This window comes from Eleutherodactylus coqui, chromosome 5 (assembly GCF_035609145.1).
Source record: "Eleutherodactylus coqui strain aEleCoq1 chromosome 5, aEleCoq1.hap1, whole genome shotgun sequence".
NCBI lineage: Eukaryota > Metazoa > Chordata > Amphibia > Anura > Eleutherodactylidae > Eleutherodactylus > Eleutherodactylus coqui.
The window spans coordinates 15,306,658-15,325,120 of NC_089841.1; the positions used below are offsets into that span (position 1 = coordinate 15,306,658).

Sequence of the window (18,463 nt, forward strand, 5' to 3'; positions counted from 1 at the left end):
TTTTTGCGGGACAAGTTGTGATTTTTTAAACAGGGGGGGCGAAAAAAAGAAATGGGGAAAAAGGAAAAAAGGGGCCATGTCATTAAGGGGTTAAATAATGCATTAACTTCCTTCTCTGGGTCATTACGACGCATGGATACCACATGTGTGATTGTATTTGATTTTTTACCAAGTAAATGGAGACAATTGTGTTTATAATTTTTTTACTTTTTTTTTTGTCCCTTTTGGGGACTTCCACAGGGACCCATGAGTCACATTCCGGGGGTCCGATGGTGACAGCCCTTTACATGCTGCAGTCACATAGACTGCAGCATGTAAAGGGTTAACACAGCAGAGATTGGAGGTTTTCTCTGATCTCTGCTGTAAGAGCTGGTACCTAGCTGTCCTCTGGCAGCCAAGCACCAGCTCTCCCTGCCACAGAAACCATTGGTTCGCTTCTGACAAGCCGATGGTCTCTATGGCAACCTGTAAACAAAGCAGGAGATTGCCGGCAGATCGGCAATATCTTCTGCTGGTTTTTCAAAGCCCTTGCACTGCTCTGTATGGGTCTGTGCAGGCAGAGCACACTGCCACAGCTTGTGGCATTGTGCTCTGCAGCTCCCATAGTGATACATAGCCCGGAAATCTTCCGGGCTATATCACTATCGGCAGTGGAGCTCGTCCCGGAAAATTTCCGGGCGTGCCACTCAAGGGGTTAATGCTGTCTACTGTGAAGGGCTATATGCTGATGATAAACTTTTTTCTGCTTCAGTGAATTTGGGTATATTAACCCCTTAGTGACGGAGCTCTTTTGCTTTTTTCCATTTTCGTTCTTTCCTCCTCCCTTTTAAAAATTCGTAGCTCCTTTATTTATCCATCAACATCGCTGTATGAGCGCTTGCTGTTTTTTGCGTGACGAGTTGTATTTTTCAATGGTACTATTTATTGTACCATATAATGTACTAAAAACTTTTAAAAAATTCCAAGTGGGGAGAAATGGAAAAAAAACGACATTCCACCATTTTTCGTTGCGTCCTGTTTCTACGGCGCACAAACTGCAACAAAAATGCCCTGAAATCAGTACGATTTATACGATACCAAACTTGTATAGTTTTTTTTTTTCTTTTGCTGTACTACTTGTATTTTTTTAAGATATTTCATTCTTTAAAATTATTTTTTGCGTCCATTTTCTGCGCACAATAACTTTTTTATTTTTCCGTCGACATGGGGCTCATTTTGTGTGGTACGTCTTTTTGTTTCCGTTTGTACGATTTTTGTATACAATTGACGTTTTGATCGCTTTTTATTACATTTTGTCCTGGATATAGTGTAGTGCATTTCTGTCATTCTGGGTTTTTTTCGTACCACGTTCAGCATGCAGGGAAAATGATGCATTATTTTTACACTTTCTTTTAGTCCTCCTAGAGGGCCACAACCAGCAATTCTTTGATCCCTCCTGCAGTATAACGTAATGCTATAGCATTACGTCATACTGCTTTTTGACAGGCAGTCTATCAAGCCACCCCACGGGGATGGCTTGATAGGCAGTCTTCTAAGGCAGCCCTGGGGCCTTTTAAAAGGCCCCCGGCTGCCATAACACCTGCACGGCTCTCCCTCATCTCACCGGGGGGGGGCCCGTACGGGTCCCCCGTTGATCGTCCGGGGGATTTAAATGCCGCTGTCAGAATTGACAGTAGCATTTAAAGGGTTAAACTCGGTGATCAGCCGTACAGCCAATTGCGGCTATTGCCTGTGGATGTCAGCTGTAATTAACAGCCGAAACCCGCGCTGTGTGGAGGGAGATAGTGGCACTATCTCCCTCCATACATGTCCTGCAATGGCAGGACGTAAAACACCATGGGGCCATCACTAAGGGGTTAATAGATCATAGATTGAACATGAGTCAACAATGTGATGTAACAGCAAAAAAGGCAAGCAGAATCCTAGGATTTATTAAGCGAAGCATGGCGTCTCGATCATGTGAGGTAATTATCCCCCTCTACTCTTCCTTTGTCAGACCTCCTCTGTCCAATTCTGCACACTCCAATTAAAAAAAGACATAGACAAACCGGCGTTAGTTTAAAGAAAAGCTACTAGGATGGTGAGCAGTTTGCGAATCATGTCCTATTAGGAACAGTTAAAGAATTTGGGAACACATTTATCTTGCAAAAAGAAGGCTGAGAGGAGATTTAATAGCAGTCTACAAATATCTGAAGGGCTGTCACATTGCAGAGGGGTCAGCCCTATTATTTGCACAAGGAAAAACTAGAAGCAATGGGATGAAACCGAAAGGGAGGAGACACAAATTAGATATTCGTAAAAGCTTTTTGACAGTAAGAGTGATCAATGAGTGGAACAGGTTACCTCGAGAGGTGGTGAGTTCTCCTTCAATGGAAGTTTTCAAACAGAGGCTGGACAGGCATATGTCTGGGATGATTTAGTGACCATGCATTGAGCAGGGGGTTGGACCTGAGGGCCCTAGAGGTCCTTTCCAACTCTACCATTGTATGATTCTATGATACATCATTCTTATCTATGCTAATACCAGATGATGTCACTAGAGAGGGGAAAGATTCTGATGATGTTACATTATTTCATTCTTGTATATGGTAATGACAGATGATGTCACTGTAGAGGTGATGGACTCTGGAAATAACTGTAGTAATGTTTTAGTAAATCCCCATATACAGGATTACACAGTAGTGAAGAAGACCTCTAGTGATGGCTGTCGAGCCCCTGTGTGCGATGGAGGGGGAAGACCCCTGAGCCCAATGCCGGGGTCCCCACCGCACCCCCTGATACATGAGGACATCAATGTACAGAAGATTCTAGAACTCACCAACAAGATGATTGAGCTGCTGACTGGAGAGGTGACGCTGCAGGGAATGCTGGGACATTATACAGTAACAGCACTGGAGGCTTCTGGGTGATGACTGTATATTGTGTTATCAGGTTCCTATAAGGTGTCAGGATGTCGCTGTCTATTTCTCCATGGAGGAGTGGGAGTATTTAGAAGGACACAAGGATCTGTACAAGGACGCCATGATGAAGACCCACCAGCCGCTCCCATCACCAGGTAATAGACAGGACTAAATCCACAGGGACTTTATTATCTGTATATAAAGAATGACTTCAGTGTCCGTCTGTGTTTCCTGCAGTTCCATCCAGTAAGAGAAGAACCCCAGAGAGATGTCCCCGTCCTCTTCTTCCACAGGGCCATCAGGTAGATGGAGATGTCCCTCTGATCTGTAGAAGGCTGTGAAGCTCTTGTCTTCAGTCTTATTAGATGTCTTCTCCTTGTGTGATGAGGCCAGTGGAGATGGCAGGATTACCGCTGACCAGAGACATTACATCTTGTCTGGTTCTTCTCCCAGTGTTCTGGCAGTGGAGACTGCTGGTGGGAATAAGGAGCCAACAGGTTGGATTTATATCTATCTGCTCCTTTATCCCCCCGAGACAAGCAGCGGATATGTGTGGTAGACGCTGATCTCCTCCACTGAGACGTGTCTAGCCATGCCGGATATACATGTGGATGAGGATCCTGAGGGGTCATTGAGCCGCCATCTAATATCTATGTCCAGCTTCTAGACCTGCAGCTATGTGGCTCAGATAATTACTCCTGTCCAGTCATTATGTCATAAAACATTCCACACGACTTCTCCAACCATCTGCTGACTTCTACAATATTTGTCTCACAGCTTTTGGATCCGGATGAAGATCTGACCAATATTAGTACTACAGAGACAAATGTGAGGGGTGATCAGCCGTGTGAAGAGGAGATTCCTACAGGTAACCGCCCAGGTGAGTAGTAACCACTAAATACAGCAGAGGGTAGTCACAGATTCTCCTCGGTCACCAGCTGCAGATAGTTATGTAGATTTATAAGCTCTGGGATCTGTCAGATTTTCCGCTGTATATTCCCCCTTTCAGCCGGAGTACAAACTAAATATGGCTGACAATGTGATACGTTATAGGAGATAACACAGGACGGGCATTTATAATATGGATGGGGAATATATGTGGGAGTCTTTCTTCATCATCTGCTGTCAGTACTAAACAGATAAAAGTGCCCAATTTTCAGTTCAAAACCAATAGCTCCTATTGGTCTCCTATGATATTACTATGTGCTAACACAATAGAACATGGAGCCATGGACCCAGATAACAGAATGCTGAGGGTGGAGACCTAGACCCAGAATTTGGAGATTTGAAGGTTACTGCTGTGAGTGTCAAGAATTTTGCTCAAAAGGGACTTGAAGAAAATCATGCTTTAAAAGATCTCCCCGGGCCTCCATATTATTATATTCAGTTACATTCAGATTTGCAGTTTTTGGTGATGTTTTTTGCACATCAACATCAGGAATAGAAGGAAAAACATGACGAACGTGTCTTGCATTTTAACAGAAGATGACATTTGCTAATGTGGTATCTGAGCTGAGAGCTTTGTTTGAAGACTCTGTTATAGATCCAGTAAAATAGTGGCCAAAATACTGTAGCCTACTGCACTGTCTTGTCCAGGACATATCAGCGGGCATGCCTGAAGCCGGATGGACCACATTGTAGTCTGTTTAATTGGTATGTAATAGATTTGGCACTTTTTTGCTTTCTATTGTTAGTATTCTAGTATTGATCTAAACAACATAAGGCTGCAGGGAAGAACTGCAAAAGAATGGCCTGGTTGCCACCTGACTTGTAGTATTGAAATGTTTTCAACAAATCTAATCCTCTTTATATAGCGCATCAATATTCTGCAGCACTTTACATCACTTGACATTTTGGGTTCTGATAGCATGTTTTTTGAAGTATAATAATCTTTATTTGTATAGCGCCAACATATTCCGCAGCGCTTACAAAGACCTAGGGAATACAGAAAAACAAAAGTACAAAAAGTATGGGAGGAAACCAATTCAAACGCAGGAAAAACATGCAAACTCCATGCAGATATTGTCCATGGTGGTAACCATAAAGCTACTGTGCTGTCTAATAATATCAATATAACTTGTAAAATAGTAAAAAAAAAATTTTTTTTTTGCAGATGATGGTATCAGTATCTCAGAGGGACAACTGATATCTGCAGATTGTAAAGCAGAAGATTGCAGTATCACACAATATGCAGATGAAGAACCTGCTATTATCCCAGATGTGCCCACAGCCCTTCATAGCAAAAATCCATCATCTGATCCTCTTATACAGGTCCCATCTTCTGATTTATCACAGACTGATAAGGAAAATCACAGCATGGGAAAACATCAAAGAGCTCACACAGGGGAGAAGCCATATTCATGTCCAGAATGTGGGAAATATTTTACAAGGAAAGCAAGTCTTGTTTCACATAAGAGAATTCACACAGGGGAGAAGCCATTTTCATGTTTAGAATGTGGGAAAAGTTTTAATCAGAAAACAAATCTTGTTACACATCAGAGAACTCACACAGGAGAGAAGAGATTTTCATGTTCAGAATGTCAGAAATGTTTTACAATGAAATCAGATCTTGTTACACATAAGAGAACTCATACAGCAGAGAAGCCATTATCATGTTCAGATTGTGGGAAATATTTCACAAAGAAATCAGATCTTGTTACACATGAGAGAATTCACGCAGGAGAGAAGCTATTTTCATGTTCAGAATGTGGGAAATGTTTTCCAAGCAAACAAATTCTTGTTATACATCAGAGAATTCACACAGGGGAGAAGCCATTTTCATGTTCAGAATGTGGGAAATGTTTTAGTCAGAAAATAAATCTTGTTAAACATCAGAGAAGGCACACAGGAGAGAAGCCATTTTCATGTTCAGAATGTGGGAAATTTTTTCCAAGCAAACAAATTCTTGTTATACATGAGAGAATTCACACAGGGGAGAAGCCATTTTCATGTTCAGAATGTGGGAAATGTTTTAGTCAGAAAATAAATCTTGTTAAACATCAGAGAAGGCACACAGGAGAGAAGCCATTTTCATGTTCAGAATGTGGGAAATGTTTTATTCAGAAAATAAATCTTGTTACACATCAGAGAAGGCACACAGGAGAGAAGCCATTTTCATGTTCAGAATGTGGGAAATGTTTTACAATGAAATCAAATCTTCTTTCACATAAGAGAACGCACACAGGAGCGGAGCCATTTTTATGTTCAGAATGTGGGAAATGTTTTCCAAGTAAATCACTTTTTGTTACACATAAGAGACTTCACAGAGGAGAGGAGCCATTTTCATGTTCAGAATGTGGGAAATATTTTATAGACAAATCAGGTCTTCTTACACATCAAAGAATTCACACAGGAGAGAAGCCATTTTCATGTTCAGAATGTGGGAAATGTTTTCCAAGGAAATCACGTCTTGTTACACATCATAGAACTCACACAGGGGAGAAGCCATTTTCATGTTCAGAATGTGGGAAACGTTTTACAATGAAATCACTTCTTGTTACACATCAGAGAATTCACACAGGGGAGAAGCCATTTTCATGTTCAGAATGTGGGAAATGTTTTAGTCAGAAAATAAATCTTGTTACGCATAAAAGAAGTCACACAGGAGAGAAGCGATTTTCATGTTCAGAATGTGGGAAATGTTTTATTCAGCAAAGAAGTCTTGTAAGACACAAGAGAAGTCACACACAGAATTAGCTATTTTCTTTAACTCATGTTATTTACAAATTGTAAAAAAAGTATAGCAGCTACTAAGTGATGTCTTATGCAATAAAACCAGTAAATTATGATTATTGTAGGTAATTCCCATTAACATCTGTTATTCAAAAGCAAATATACTTCAGATAACCTGCCCTATTGATCATTGCATCTTTCATAGTAACCTCTTAATGACGAGCCTATTTTGTAGTTTAAGGACTAAGTGATTGTTATTGTGGCATTGTAAGAACCATTATTCATGGAAAACCACATGAGGGCTTGCTCTTTTGGGACAAGTTGTACTTTTCAATGAAACCGGGGGTGCATGTCCTATTTTGTGTAACTTTTATTAGAAAAATTTTTGGGAGGAGGTGAAAAACGGGAATTTTTTCTTACCGATAATTCCCTTTCTGGAAGACATCATGACAGCATACGCTGGAGGTTGCTCACCTGCTGACCTGAAGGGACAGGAAGAGGCAGAGTATAAAAAGCACCTCCCCTCCACCAACACCAGTGCGTTCCAAATGACCACAGTGACCAGCTATTTAACCAGAAGGTGTGTTTTTATTGACATCACACACCTCAGAAGACAAAGTCAAAGCATACACATTACCTCATGTGTTGGACAAACTAGGGTAACCATGTTGGTAAGGGGGGGGGGGGGGGGGGAGGGAAAGCCCGTATGCTGTCATGATGTCTTCCAGAAAGGGAATTATCGGTAAGAAAAAATTCCCGTTTTCCCCATGACATCATGACAGCATACGCTGGAGGAATACCAAATATGTGGCATGGGCTTTTTAGGGAGGGATTACGGCTTGGAGCACCTTCCTACCGAAGGATGCGTCCTGACTATATTTAAAGTCCAGCCTATAATGTTTAATGAAAGTATGGCCTGAAGTCCATGTGGCTGCGTTACAGATTTGCTCAATCGACGCGTGCGCTCTCTCTGCCCAAGAGGATGCCACCGCTCTCGTTGAGTGGGCCTTCAATCCTTCTGGAGGGGGGATGCCCTTGGCCTTGTAAGCCTCCTGGATGGCTCTCCTGAGCCACCTGGCGATCGCATCTTTAGAAGCGGCCTTTCCTTTGGCCTGCCCCTGAAATTGAACGAAAAGTTTGTCAGACTTCCTGAAACTTTCCGTTGCCTCAAGGTGCGCTAGTACCGCTCTTTTGACGTCTATATTATGGAGCTTTTGTTCTTTTCCATTTTTGAAATTTTGGCAAAAGGCTGGAATAACTATTGGTTGGCCCTTGTGGACATCTGACAATACTTTAGGCTGGAAGGACGGGTCTAAAGAAAAAACTATTTTGTCTGGGTGGATAGTCATATATGGGGCCCTTCGTGAGAGGGCCTGGATTTCCCCCACGCGTCTGGCCGACGTAACTGCCACAAGCAGGGCTACCTTGTACGTCAGCCAGGCGATGGATAGATCCGTAATCGGTTCGAATGGGGGGGTCACAGAAGGCCTGAAGGACTATGGTCAGATCCCAGGGTGGTGCTGTGGGCCGTGTGAATGGATGTAATCTGCTCGCCCCTCTAAGAAATCTCCTAATCCACCTGTGCTCCGCCAGCGCGAGATCGAAGAATGCCCCCAAGGCCGCCATTTGGACTTTGAGGGTATTCGGACTCAAACCTTTATCCAGGCCCGCCTGGAGAAAATCTAAGATTTTACGGACGTCTGGCTGATCCAGCTGCTGGATGTCCTGGCCTAACCACTCCGAAAATTTTTTCCAGACTTTGGAGTAGATTTTGTGTGTCGAGGGTTTAAGGCTCTCGCTAATGGTGGAAATAACATTAGGGGAAAGACCCTTCCCTAGGAACTTTACCCGCTCAAGCTCCAGGCCGTAAGCCTGAACTTGTGAACTTCCGGGTAAAGAAGAGGGCCCTGCGACAGTAGGTTCGGTCTTGTTGGAAGGTGGAAGGGCTCTCCCACTGACAGGGATCTCAGGAGGGGGAACCACGGTCTTTTGGGACAATATGGTGCTGCAAAAATTACTGTTAGGGTTGACTGCAGTAATTTCCTTAGCAGCAGCGGGATTAGTGGTAGAGGGGGAAAGGCATACGCTAGGTCCCAATCCCAGGGGTGAGAGAGAGCGTCCGTGCCCAAGGCCTGTTTCTCTGCGCCTCTGGAAAAGAAAAGCCGGCATTTGGTGTTTGCGCTTGACGCAAAGAGGTCTACTTCTGGTACCCCCCACTTCTCCACAAGAAGGCTGAACACCTCTGGATGGAGTTCCCACTCTCCTGGGTCCACTTTTCTTCTGCTTAAAAAGTCCGCGGCTGAGTTCTCGGCTACTTTTATATGAAAGGCCGATAGGGACTTTGTTGTGCATTCCGCCCATTGAAGGATCCGCCCCGCCAGTCGTTGAAGTGGAGGATTCCTGGTGGTACCCTGGTGGCGAATGAGTGATACTGTTGTCATATTGTCTGAGAAGATCCTCACATGCTTCGCCACTAACCGTGTTTGCAGGCTACGCAGGGATTTCCATACAGCTTTAAGCTCCCTAAAGTTCGATGAGCTAGCTTTCTCGTGAACGTCCCAGGCCCCCTGTACATAACCGCCTTTAAAGTGGTCCCCCACCCTTTGGCGCTGGCATCGGTCGTGATTATTACTGCCGGGTCCAAATTCCAATCGGATGCCTGAGACAGGTTGTCCGACGACACCCACCAACGGAGTGAAGCTCTGGCTTCCGCCGAAATAGGGATTGTCTGATCAAGCGAAGCCTGCAACTTGTCCCAATTCCGGAGAATTAGTGACTGGAGTTCGCGACTATGGAACTGGGCCCAGGGGACCACGCCGATGCACGAAGTCATTAGTCCCAGGATCCGCATTGCGTCTCTTATCGTTACCCTATGTTTTTTATAGAGGTTGGAACATTCCTCTATGATAAGATGTTTTCTTAGGGGAGGAAGGGACGAATTTTGTAGACTGGAATCCAGGGTGACACCCAGGAATTTCTTCCTGGTTTCTGGCTCCATGTTGGATTTTGACTCGTTAATAATCCAGCCAAGTTCCTTAAATAATTGCAATGTGGACTCCAAGTGTGATCTCAGAGTAGACGGGGAATCTGCCACCAATAGGAAGTCGTCCAAGTAGGGGATGATCATGACACCCTGATTTCGTAAGAAGGCCACCATTTCTATCACGACCTTGGAAAAAATTCGCGGAGCCGAGGAGATTCCAAATGGGAGTCAGACTAACTGAAAGTGGCAGATTTCCCCCTCCACCCTCAGCGCAAACCTCAGGAACTTTTGTGAGTTGGCGTAAATAGGGATGTGAAAATAGGCATCCTTAAGGTCTATCGTAGCCATTACGTTATCTCTGGCAATTAGAGGAGTTGCAGTTCTAATGGTTTCCATTTTGAATTTCCTATATTCAATGAATCTATTCAGTTGTTTGAGATTGATAATGGTGCGGTGGGAGCCATCTGGTTTAGGAACCAGAAAGAGGGGGGAATAGAAACCTTTTCCCTGTTCCTTCTTGGGGACCGGGATAACCGCGCCGAGACCCTGCAGGTTCCGTACGCCCTCCAACAGAGCCTGTTCTAGGCCTGGAGACTGGGTTGGGGTTATCATAAATCTGTCCGGGGGGCGGGATAGTAGCTCGATCCTGTACCCCTCCGCCACTAGGTGCAGTACCCACTCGTTAGTTGTAATACTACGCCAGCTATTGGAACAGCGAGCCAGTCTGCCCCCTACCGGGCCCGAAAGTATGGGCTGAGGGACAAAAGTTAAAGTCTTACCCCTTCCGCCCTTTGGATAAGACCATCTTCCGGTCTTCCCCTTCCCAGCGTACGTGGACGAGGGATGAGGAATGAAGGGTCTCTTGGGTGGTCTGGTGGCAGGTAGTCCGTGACTCTTGTCAGCTGCTTTCTCCAGCAGACGATCCAGGTCTGGTCCAAATATGCGCCCGCCCCGGAACGGTAGGGTACATAGCCTATTTTTGGAAGCTGAGTCCCCCGACCACTCTTTTACCCACACTGCCCTTCTGGCGGTGTTCGATAGTGCTGCCGTGCGGGCTCCGAAGCGGACTGTTTCCATTGAAGCATCCGCCAGAAACCCTGTTGCCATCTGTAGCAGAGGGATGCCACTTGCGAACTCCTCCCTAGGGGCTTTTTGGTCGACTAGGGCTGCGAATTGGTCCAACCAGAGTGCCATGGAACGAGCCACGGAAGTGGCCACGATGTTGGATTTCATGATCAGACCGGAGGTAGACCAGGCTTTACGCATGGTTGTGTCCACCTTATGGTCCAACGGGTCCTTTAAGTGGGACGTATCCTCAAAGGGTAATCCGGACTTTCTGGATACCATGGCAATTGCCGCATCGACTTTTGGTATCTCGTCCAAAAAGGACACCATCTCCCGGGAACAAAAGGCGTTCTTTGAATTCCCTAGGGATTAGCGGAGCCTGATCCACGCTCTCCCACTCATTTAGAATCAGCTGCTTGAGCGTGGCGTTTACGGGGAATGAAGATTTCCGTTGCGGGAGTAACCCCGCGAACATATCCTCCTGGACTGTGCGGGGTTGCTGCACATCTTCCTCCACCTGCATGGTTCTGCGTACAGCTTTTAGCAGTTGATCCATGTCTGAGGTAGAGAAAAGATATTTTTTGTCCTCCTGCGTCACTTCCCCGTCAAAATCCATATTTTCCGCTATGTCGGAGTCGGACTCAGACACCGCCGGAACCAACCTGCGTGTAACCCCGGAAGGCCCAGGTTGGAGGTCCGAGAGGGAGGACTGCACTTCTTCCCGGACGACTGACCGAATTTCGGCCATATGGGAAGTTTTTTCCTCCTGCATAACTTTTGCGGAACAGGTAGCACATAACGTTTTTGTGCAGGAGTCGTCGAGTTTGGTTAGACATACTGGACATTTTTTACTCCTTCGTCTAGCCTCCCTCGGTTTTTGAGTATCCCTGTCCTGTAAGACAAGGGAAACTCTGTTAGTCGGAAAGTGTATGTAGTGCAGGTGTAGGTTGGTCCACCGGACCACTTACAGTTTGGAGGGTCTCTGGGTCCTCTCTGACCGACATCTTGCGTCTTGCAGGAACGCTTCCTGTACTTAGGATCGTTCCTTAGCGTGGGGAAACACCACCAGCTGATGCAGGGGCAGCAGATTTTTTAAATCGGCGCCGGCCGTGCCAGGCCACGCCCCCTTCGCAGGCCACGCCCCCTTTGCGGAGCGTCTGATGTCACCGCGCTGTATTCCGCCGAGACCCCCCCCCGAGTGCCCTGTCGGCCCTGGACCCGGAGATGGCGGCCGCCGTGGTGCCGGCAGCCCGTACTTGGATCCCGGCCCACGCAGTCCCCGGAAAGCGCCCAGATGGGGTCCTTCCCACTGGGGTTGCCGGGGCTGCCCGAAGAAAAACGCCGCCGCTTCGCCGGTAAGTCCTCCTCCGGCATGGGACAGCGTCGCTGGAGCTCTGCCGTTGCTGTCCTGAAGGGACAGGAAAAACACTGGTGTTGGTGGAGGGGAGGTTCTTTTTATACTCTGCCTCTTCCTGTCCCTTCAGGTCAGCAGGTGAGCAACCTCCAGCGTATGCTGTCATGATGTCATGGGGAAAAACGTCTTAGAAATTCCACCATTGTTTTGGCTTTTGTGTTTATGTCATACACGATTCAGTAATAGTAACACATTAATTTTCTTCCTGGAGCTGCATGATTACATAAAGAAAAACAATTGAATCTGAATGGCCGCTTTCTAAGGTCGATAACATTTTTATTTTTGTGGTAATGCAGTTATATGAGGTCTTGTTTTATGTGGGAAGAGTGTAGTTTTTATTGGTATCAGTTTGAGGTACATGTGACTTTTGGATAGCTTTTATTAAGTTTTTTGGGAGAGAAATGAAAAGAGAAATCGCAGTTCTGGTGTCAGTTTTTACAATTATTTTACGGTGTTCATCCTGTGCGATTAAATAACTAACAGAATATTTCAACTGTCTGGGTCGTAGTGGATGCAGTAATACCTATTTTGTGTTGCTTTATAAGAATGTTATTTGGTATTTTAATTATTTTAAAAGGGTTTGGTGGGAAAAAAGGCAATTTTTAAAAACTTTTTTTCTGTTTGAATTACACTTTTTTGATGCTATTTTTTAGTCCCTCAAGGGGACTCGAAGATGCAATAGTTTAATTACTACGATTGCACTACACAAGCAATTTAATGTACTTTCTACCAAGCCCATGGCAGCAGCCTATTAGACCCCACTGGAGGTGGGGTCTCATAGGTTGACTTGTATAGCAGAAAAGGGAGGCCTTTGTCAGGTTTCTGTCTGCCATGGGAACCCATTGATACTTTGTGATTGTGTTGGGAGCTGATGGCTGACAGAAAGGGCCCCCTCCCACTGTCATCTGCTTACATGCTGCAGTTGTTATTGATTGTGGCATGTAATGGGTTACACTGGCAGGATCTGAAGTTTCTCTGCTATTGGCTGTTTAAGCTGTCTGGCTGGCAGTTATCAGCCAAGCCACTGCCTTAAAAAGATGTATGTGCTAATTAAAAGCCCTTTAGTGAGGTCAGTATTCCCTACCAGTAGTTTTAGGGTAAAAGGTGTCCTCAAACCACTGGTGAGGAATACAACCAGCTACTTGCAGGACACCATGGACCATCCAATCAACTATCAACCGTAGGTCCCTTCCCCAATGGCACCATCCTGGCCACCATGGATGTGGAATCCTTATATACTAATATCCCAAACAAAGATGGACTCACCGCCTGCCAAGCACACCTTGAGGCGAACGAGGTTGCCCCTGAATCGATGTTATAACTCCCAAGATTCATCGTCACACACAATTATTTCTCCTTTGGCAAAGAGATATTCCTGCAACTCACTGGAAGTGCCATGGACAGTAAAGTGGCACCGCAGTATGCCAGGCTTTTCATTCCAAAACTGGAGAGTGACTTTCTGGCCTTCTGCTCCAGCAAACCACTGCCCTACTTCTGTTACATTGATGACATCATAATCCATCTGGACAGTATTGAACAAGAGCTAAAAAATTGCATGAGGGACTCACCATAAAACTTTTAAGAATTTCAATACAGACATCCCTATGCTGGAAACCAATTGATCGGCCCACATACATCAGATGGGGCAGTTGCCATCCTAAGCACATCAAAAAGTCCATTGTCTACAGCCAGGCCATCAGATATAGCTGGATCTGCTCCAACCCAACAGACAGATAGCAACATTTATACAATATAAGCAGAAACCAGAGTGGCAACAGCACGCAAAATACATTTAGCTCAGAAGTCTACATATTATATACACCCACATATACATACTCGCCACTAATTCTCTAACTTCTCGATGTCATGCAAACATGAAATTTGGCAGAGCATTCTTTAGGCCCTAAATAGGTAAAGTAAAGGGGTCGCAACTCGAAAAGTCACTGCTAAGTGCAAAAGTAGAAGCACCCCTGTGTAATGTACCAAATCTAATTCCCTAACTTTCCGATGTAGTCCTAAACAGGAAAAGTAAAGGGGTCACAACTCAAAAATTCAGTGCTAAGTGCAAAAGTATTGGCGCCCCTGTGCAATGTACCAAGTCTAATTCTCTAACTTCTCGATGTACAAAAACAAACTTTAGCACAACCATTCTTTAAATCATGCATAGGAAAAGTAAAGGGGTCATAACTTGATTATTCAATGTTAAGTGCAAAAGTATTGGCACCCCTGTGTAATGTACCAAATCTAATTTTCTAACTTCCTGAGGTCGTGCAAACATGAAATTTGGCAGGAGCAACACTGTGATCCATTGACAACATGCAAAGGAGTTTGCTGCTCACTGAGCAGACTCTCGCTGGGGTAGAGGCGGGGGCAGATGGTAGTACGGAAGAGCAGGGGAAGCAGACAGTCAGCTGGGTGACAGATAGGAGGAGTAGAGTGAAGAGAACCAGGGAGGCTAGTCCTAAACTGACACAACCCAACAATTTTGCAAAGTTGGCAGATGAGGGGATGCCATTACAGAGCCAGCACTGCTACAGCACAACATGCCCTCTGAATGCCAGGGAGATGACTGCTCCAGTGAGATGGGGACGGGGAGCGCATGGCAGGCTAGACAGGTCCTAGTGGTGGGGGGACTCAATTATAAGGGGGACAGATAGGGCAATCTGCCATAAAGACCAGGATCGTCGAATGGTGTGTTGCCTTCCTGGCGCTCGAGTTTGACACATCATGGATCGGATTGACAGATTACTGGGAGGGGCTGGTGAGGATCCAGCGGTCATGGTGCACATTGGCACCAATGAACAAATTAGAGGTCAATTGAGGGCCCTCAAAAATGATTTCAGGGACTTAGGGGCCAAGCTTAGGGCAAGGACCTCCAGGGTAGTTTTCTTGGAAATACTGCCTGCAACTAAAGCCACACTAGAAAGGCAGCAGGAGATTAGGGAGGTAAACAAGTGGCTCTGGAGTTGGTGTAAGAAGGAGGGATTTGGGTTCCTGGAGAACTGGGCTTTATCTTGATGGGGATAGGGCAGCGGTGCTGGGGGAGAAGATGACTGGAAGGCTGGAGGAGTGTTTAAAGTATGGACTGAGGGGGAGGACATAAAGAGAAATAAGGGGGTAGTCAGTGTAGCTAGCGACCTGGGTCTAAGTAATATGAATGGGGGTCGAGCAGGGGGTGGGGTTAGTACAGTTAAAACTGTCATATCAGCCAATAGTACCGTTAGTAGGTAAATTAATTTAAACCGTATAAATTGTATGACTACGAATGCAAGAAGGTAAAGTGGGTGAGCTTCTAGCAAGAATGACTGACAAAAACTACGATATAGTCGGAATAACGGAAACGTGGCTTGATGAGAAGTGCGATTGGGTGGTAAATTTACAGGGTTACAACCTCTTCAGAAGAGACAGTGGAAACCAGAAAGGGGGAAGGGTATGTCTGTACGTTAAATCCTACTTAAAGGGGTTGTCCCGTGCCGAAACGGGTTTTTTTTTTTTTTCAACAGCCCCCCCGTTCGGCGCGAGACAACCCCGATGCAGGGGTTAAACAAGAACACCGGACAGCGCTTACCTGAATCCCCGCGCTCCGGTGACTTCTTACTTACCTGCTGAAGATGGCCGCCGGGATCTTCTCCCTCGGTAGACCGCAGGGCTTCTGTGCGGTCCATTGCCGATTCCAGCCTCCTGATTGGCTGGAATCGGCACGTGACGGGGCGGAGCTACACGGAGCCCCATTGAGAAAAGAAGAAGACCCGGACTGCGCAAGTGCGTCTAATTTGGCGATTAGACGCTGAAAATTAGACGGCTCCATGGAAACGAGGACGCTAGCAACGGAACAGGTAAGTGAAAAATTTCTGATAACTTCTGTATGGCTCATAATTAATGCACAATGTACATTACAAAGTGCATTAATATGGCCACACAGAAGTGTATAACCCCACTTTGTTTCGCGGGACAACCCCTTTAACCCCTTAACGACCAATGACGTACCTGGTACGTCATGGAGCGTCGGGGTATGTATGAAGAGAGGTTGCGTGGCAACCTCTCTTCATACAGTGCGGGCATCAGCTGTTTATAACAGCTGACACCCGCGGGCAATAGCCGCGAGCGGCCGCGCGGCCGATCGCGGCTATTAACCATTTAAACGCCGCTGTCAATTCTGACAGCGGCATTTAAATCCCCCGAACGATGTTCGGGGGTCCCGCGCGGCCCCCCCGCGGTGAGATCGGGGGAGCCTTGCACGTATCATGGCAGCCGGGGGCCTAATGAAAGGCCCCAGGGCTGCCTTAGCAGACTGCCTATCAAGCCGTCCCCGTGGGGTGGCTTCATAGGCTGCCTGTCAAAAAGCAGTATGACGTAATGCTATAGCATTACGTCATACTGCAGGAGCGATCAAAGCATCGCATCTTAAAGTCCCCCAGGGGGACTTCAAAGTAAAGTAAAAAAAAGAATCAATAAAGTTTTTTTTTAATTGAAAAAAAAAAAAAGTTGTAAAAGTTTAAATCACCCCCCTTTTGCCATATCTATTATTAAAAAATCTAAATAATAAATTAAAAATATGTATTTGATATCGCCGCGTCCGTAAAAGTCCGATCTATCAAAGTAGCACATAATTTTTCCCGCACGGTGAACGTCGTCCGAAACAAAAAATGAAGAACGCCAGAAATGCACTTTTTTAGTTACCCTGTCTCCAATAAAAAACGCAATAAAAAGCGATCAAAAAGTCATATGTATTCCAAAATGGTACTATCAGAAACTACAGGACATCCCGCAAAAAATGAGACCTTGCTCAACTACGTCGACGGAAAAATAAAAAAGTTATCGCGCGCACAAAATGACGACATAAAATAATTGAAAAAAATTTTATGTATTTAAAAAAAAAAAAGAGGAGTATAGTAAAAAAAAACCTAAACAAGTTTGGCATCGTAGTAATCGTACCGACCCATAGAATAAAGTTATCATGTCGTTTTTGTTGCCATTTGTGCGCCGTAGAAGCAAGACGTACTAAAAGATGGCAAAATGTCGTTTTTTTTCCATTTTACTCCACTTAGAATTTTTTAAAAGTTTTTCAGTACATTATATGGTACTTTAAATAGCACCATTGAAAAATACAACTCATCCCGCAAAAAACAAGCCCTCATACAGTGACGTGGATGGATAAATAAAGGAGTTATGATTTTTTTAAAGGGGGGAGGAAAAAACGAAAATGGAAAACGAAAAATGGCCGCGTCATTAAGGGGTTAATGCCGAGGCTACTGGAGAATATAGGGGTAGGAGATGAACAGAGTGAATCTTTATGGGTAGAAATACAGGGGGGGGGGGGGGGGGATTAACAAAATCCTGATTGGAGTTTTCTATAGGTCACCAAAAGCAACAGAAGATACTGAAACATTACTAGTAAGGCAGATAGAAGAGGTGTCAATCCGCAACTTAGTAATTATCATGTGGGACTTTAATTACCTGTATATAATATGGGATAAAGATACCTGCAAATCTCATAGGGGTGATAAACTCTTGAGAACAATTAAAGATAACTACCTTATCCAACTTGTGTGGGAGCCAACTAGAGGGAGGGCCACTCTGGACTTAGTATTAACCAACAAACCGGACAGAATAATGGGGGTACACGTTGAGGGGCACCTCGGGAACAGCGACCACAATATAATTAACTTCCAGCTGTCATTCAATAAGAAGCCTTATCAGGGAGTGACAAATGAACTAAACTTTAGTAAAGCAAAATTTGATCAGCTTAGAACTACTATCGGTAACATTAATTGGGACAACATCCTCGAAAATATCAGTACAGACAACAAATGGGAAAAGTTTAAAAAGATCCTAATCACCTCATGTGAGCAGTTCATACCCTTTAAAAATAAAAAAACTTCAAGTAAAAGGAAACCACTGTGGCTTGACAAGACTGTAAGGGGGGCAATAAACGGAAAAAAAAAGCGTTTATCCCCTTGAGTGGCAGGTTTCCTACCACAGTGTTGTACCCACCAGGGCAGGTTTTTTTAAATGGTCTAATCATTGAACTTCAACTAATTTTGCAGCGGGGGAGAGCAGGGAAGAACGGAGGGGAGATCTCTCTTCCCCCCACTCCCCCCTGCTGACTGCCGCAACTCACCTGTCACCCGTGGCGGCGCCCGAACCTTCTCTACCAAGCTGGGAGATACTCGCTAAGGACAATGCTCGATCGAGCAATTGTCCTTAGCGAGTATGCTCGCTCATCTCTAGTCACAACTCGAGTATTCAATGCTAAGTGCAAAAGTATTGGCATCTCTATGTAATGTACCTAATCTAATTCTCTAACTTTCCGATGTCATACAAACATGAAATTTGGCATGACCATTCTTTGGGTCCTAAATCAGAAAAATAAGGGGATCACAATTCAATTATTCAATGCTAATTGCAATAGTAAGTGCACCCCTATAT

General features: G+C 45.0%; 1 protein-coding gene across 2 annotated transcripts in view; it reads left to right on the top strand.

The window, feature by feature from the left end:
- The window catches only part of LOC136628995 (zinc finger protein 271-like), a 28,534-nt gene extending 21,846 nt beyond the window's left edge, over positions 1-6,688 (top strand). For both annotated transcript variants that reach the window (XM_066605093.1, XM_066605094.1), the window contains exons 3-7: positions 2,670-2,849; positions 2,932-3,055; positions 3,138-3,202; positions 3,678-3,780; positions 5,014-6,688. In XM_066605093.1, the coding sequence (XP_066461190.1) occupies positions 2,670-2,849; positions 2,932-3,055; positions 3,138-3,202; positions 3,678-3,780; positions 5,014-6,596 (2,055 nt within the window). In that variant the 3' untranslated portion in view covers positions 6,597-6,688. The remainder of the gene's footprint in view (positions 1-2,669; positions 2,850-2,931; positions 3,056-3,137; positions 3,203-3,677; positions 3,781-5,013) is intronic.
- The last annotated feature ends 11,775 nt before the right edge of the window (positions 6,689-18,463 follow it).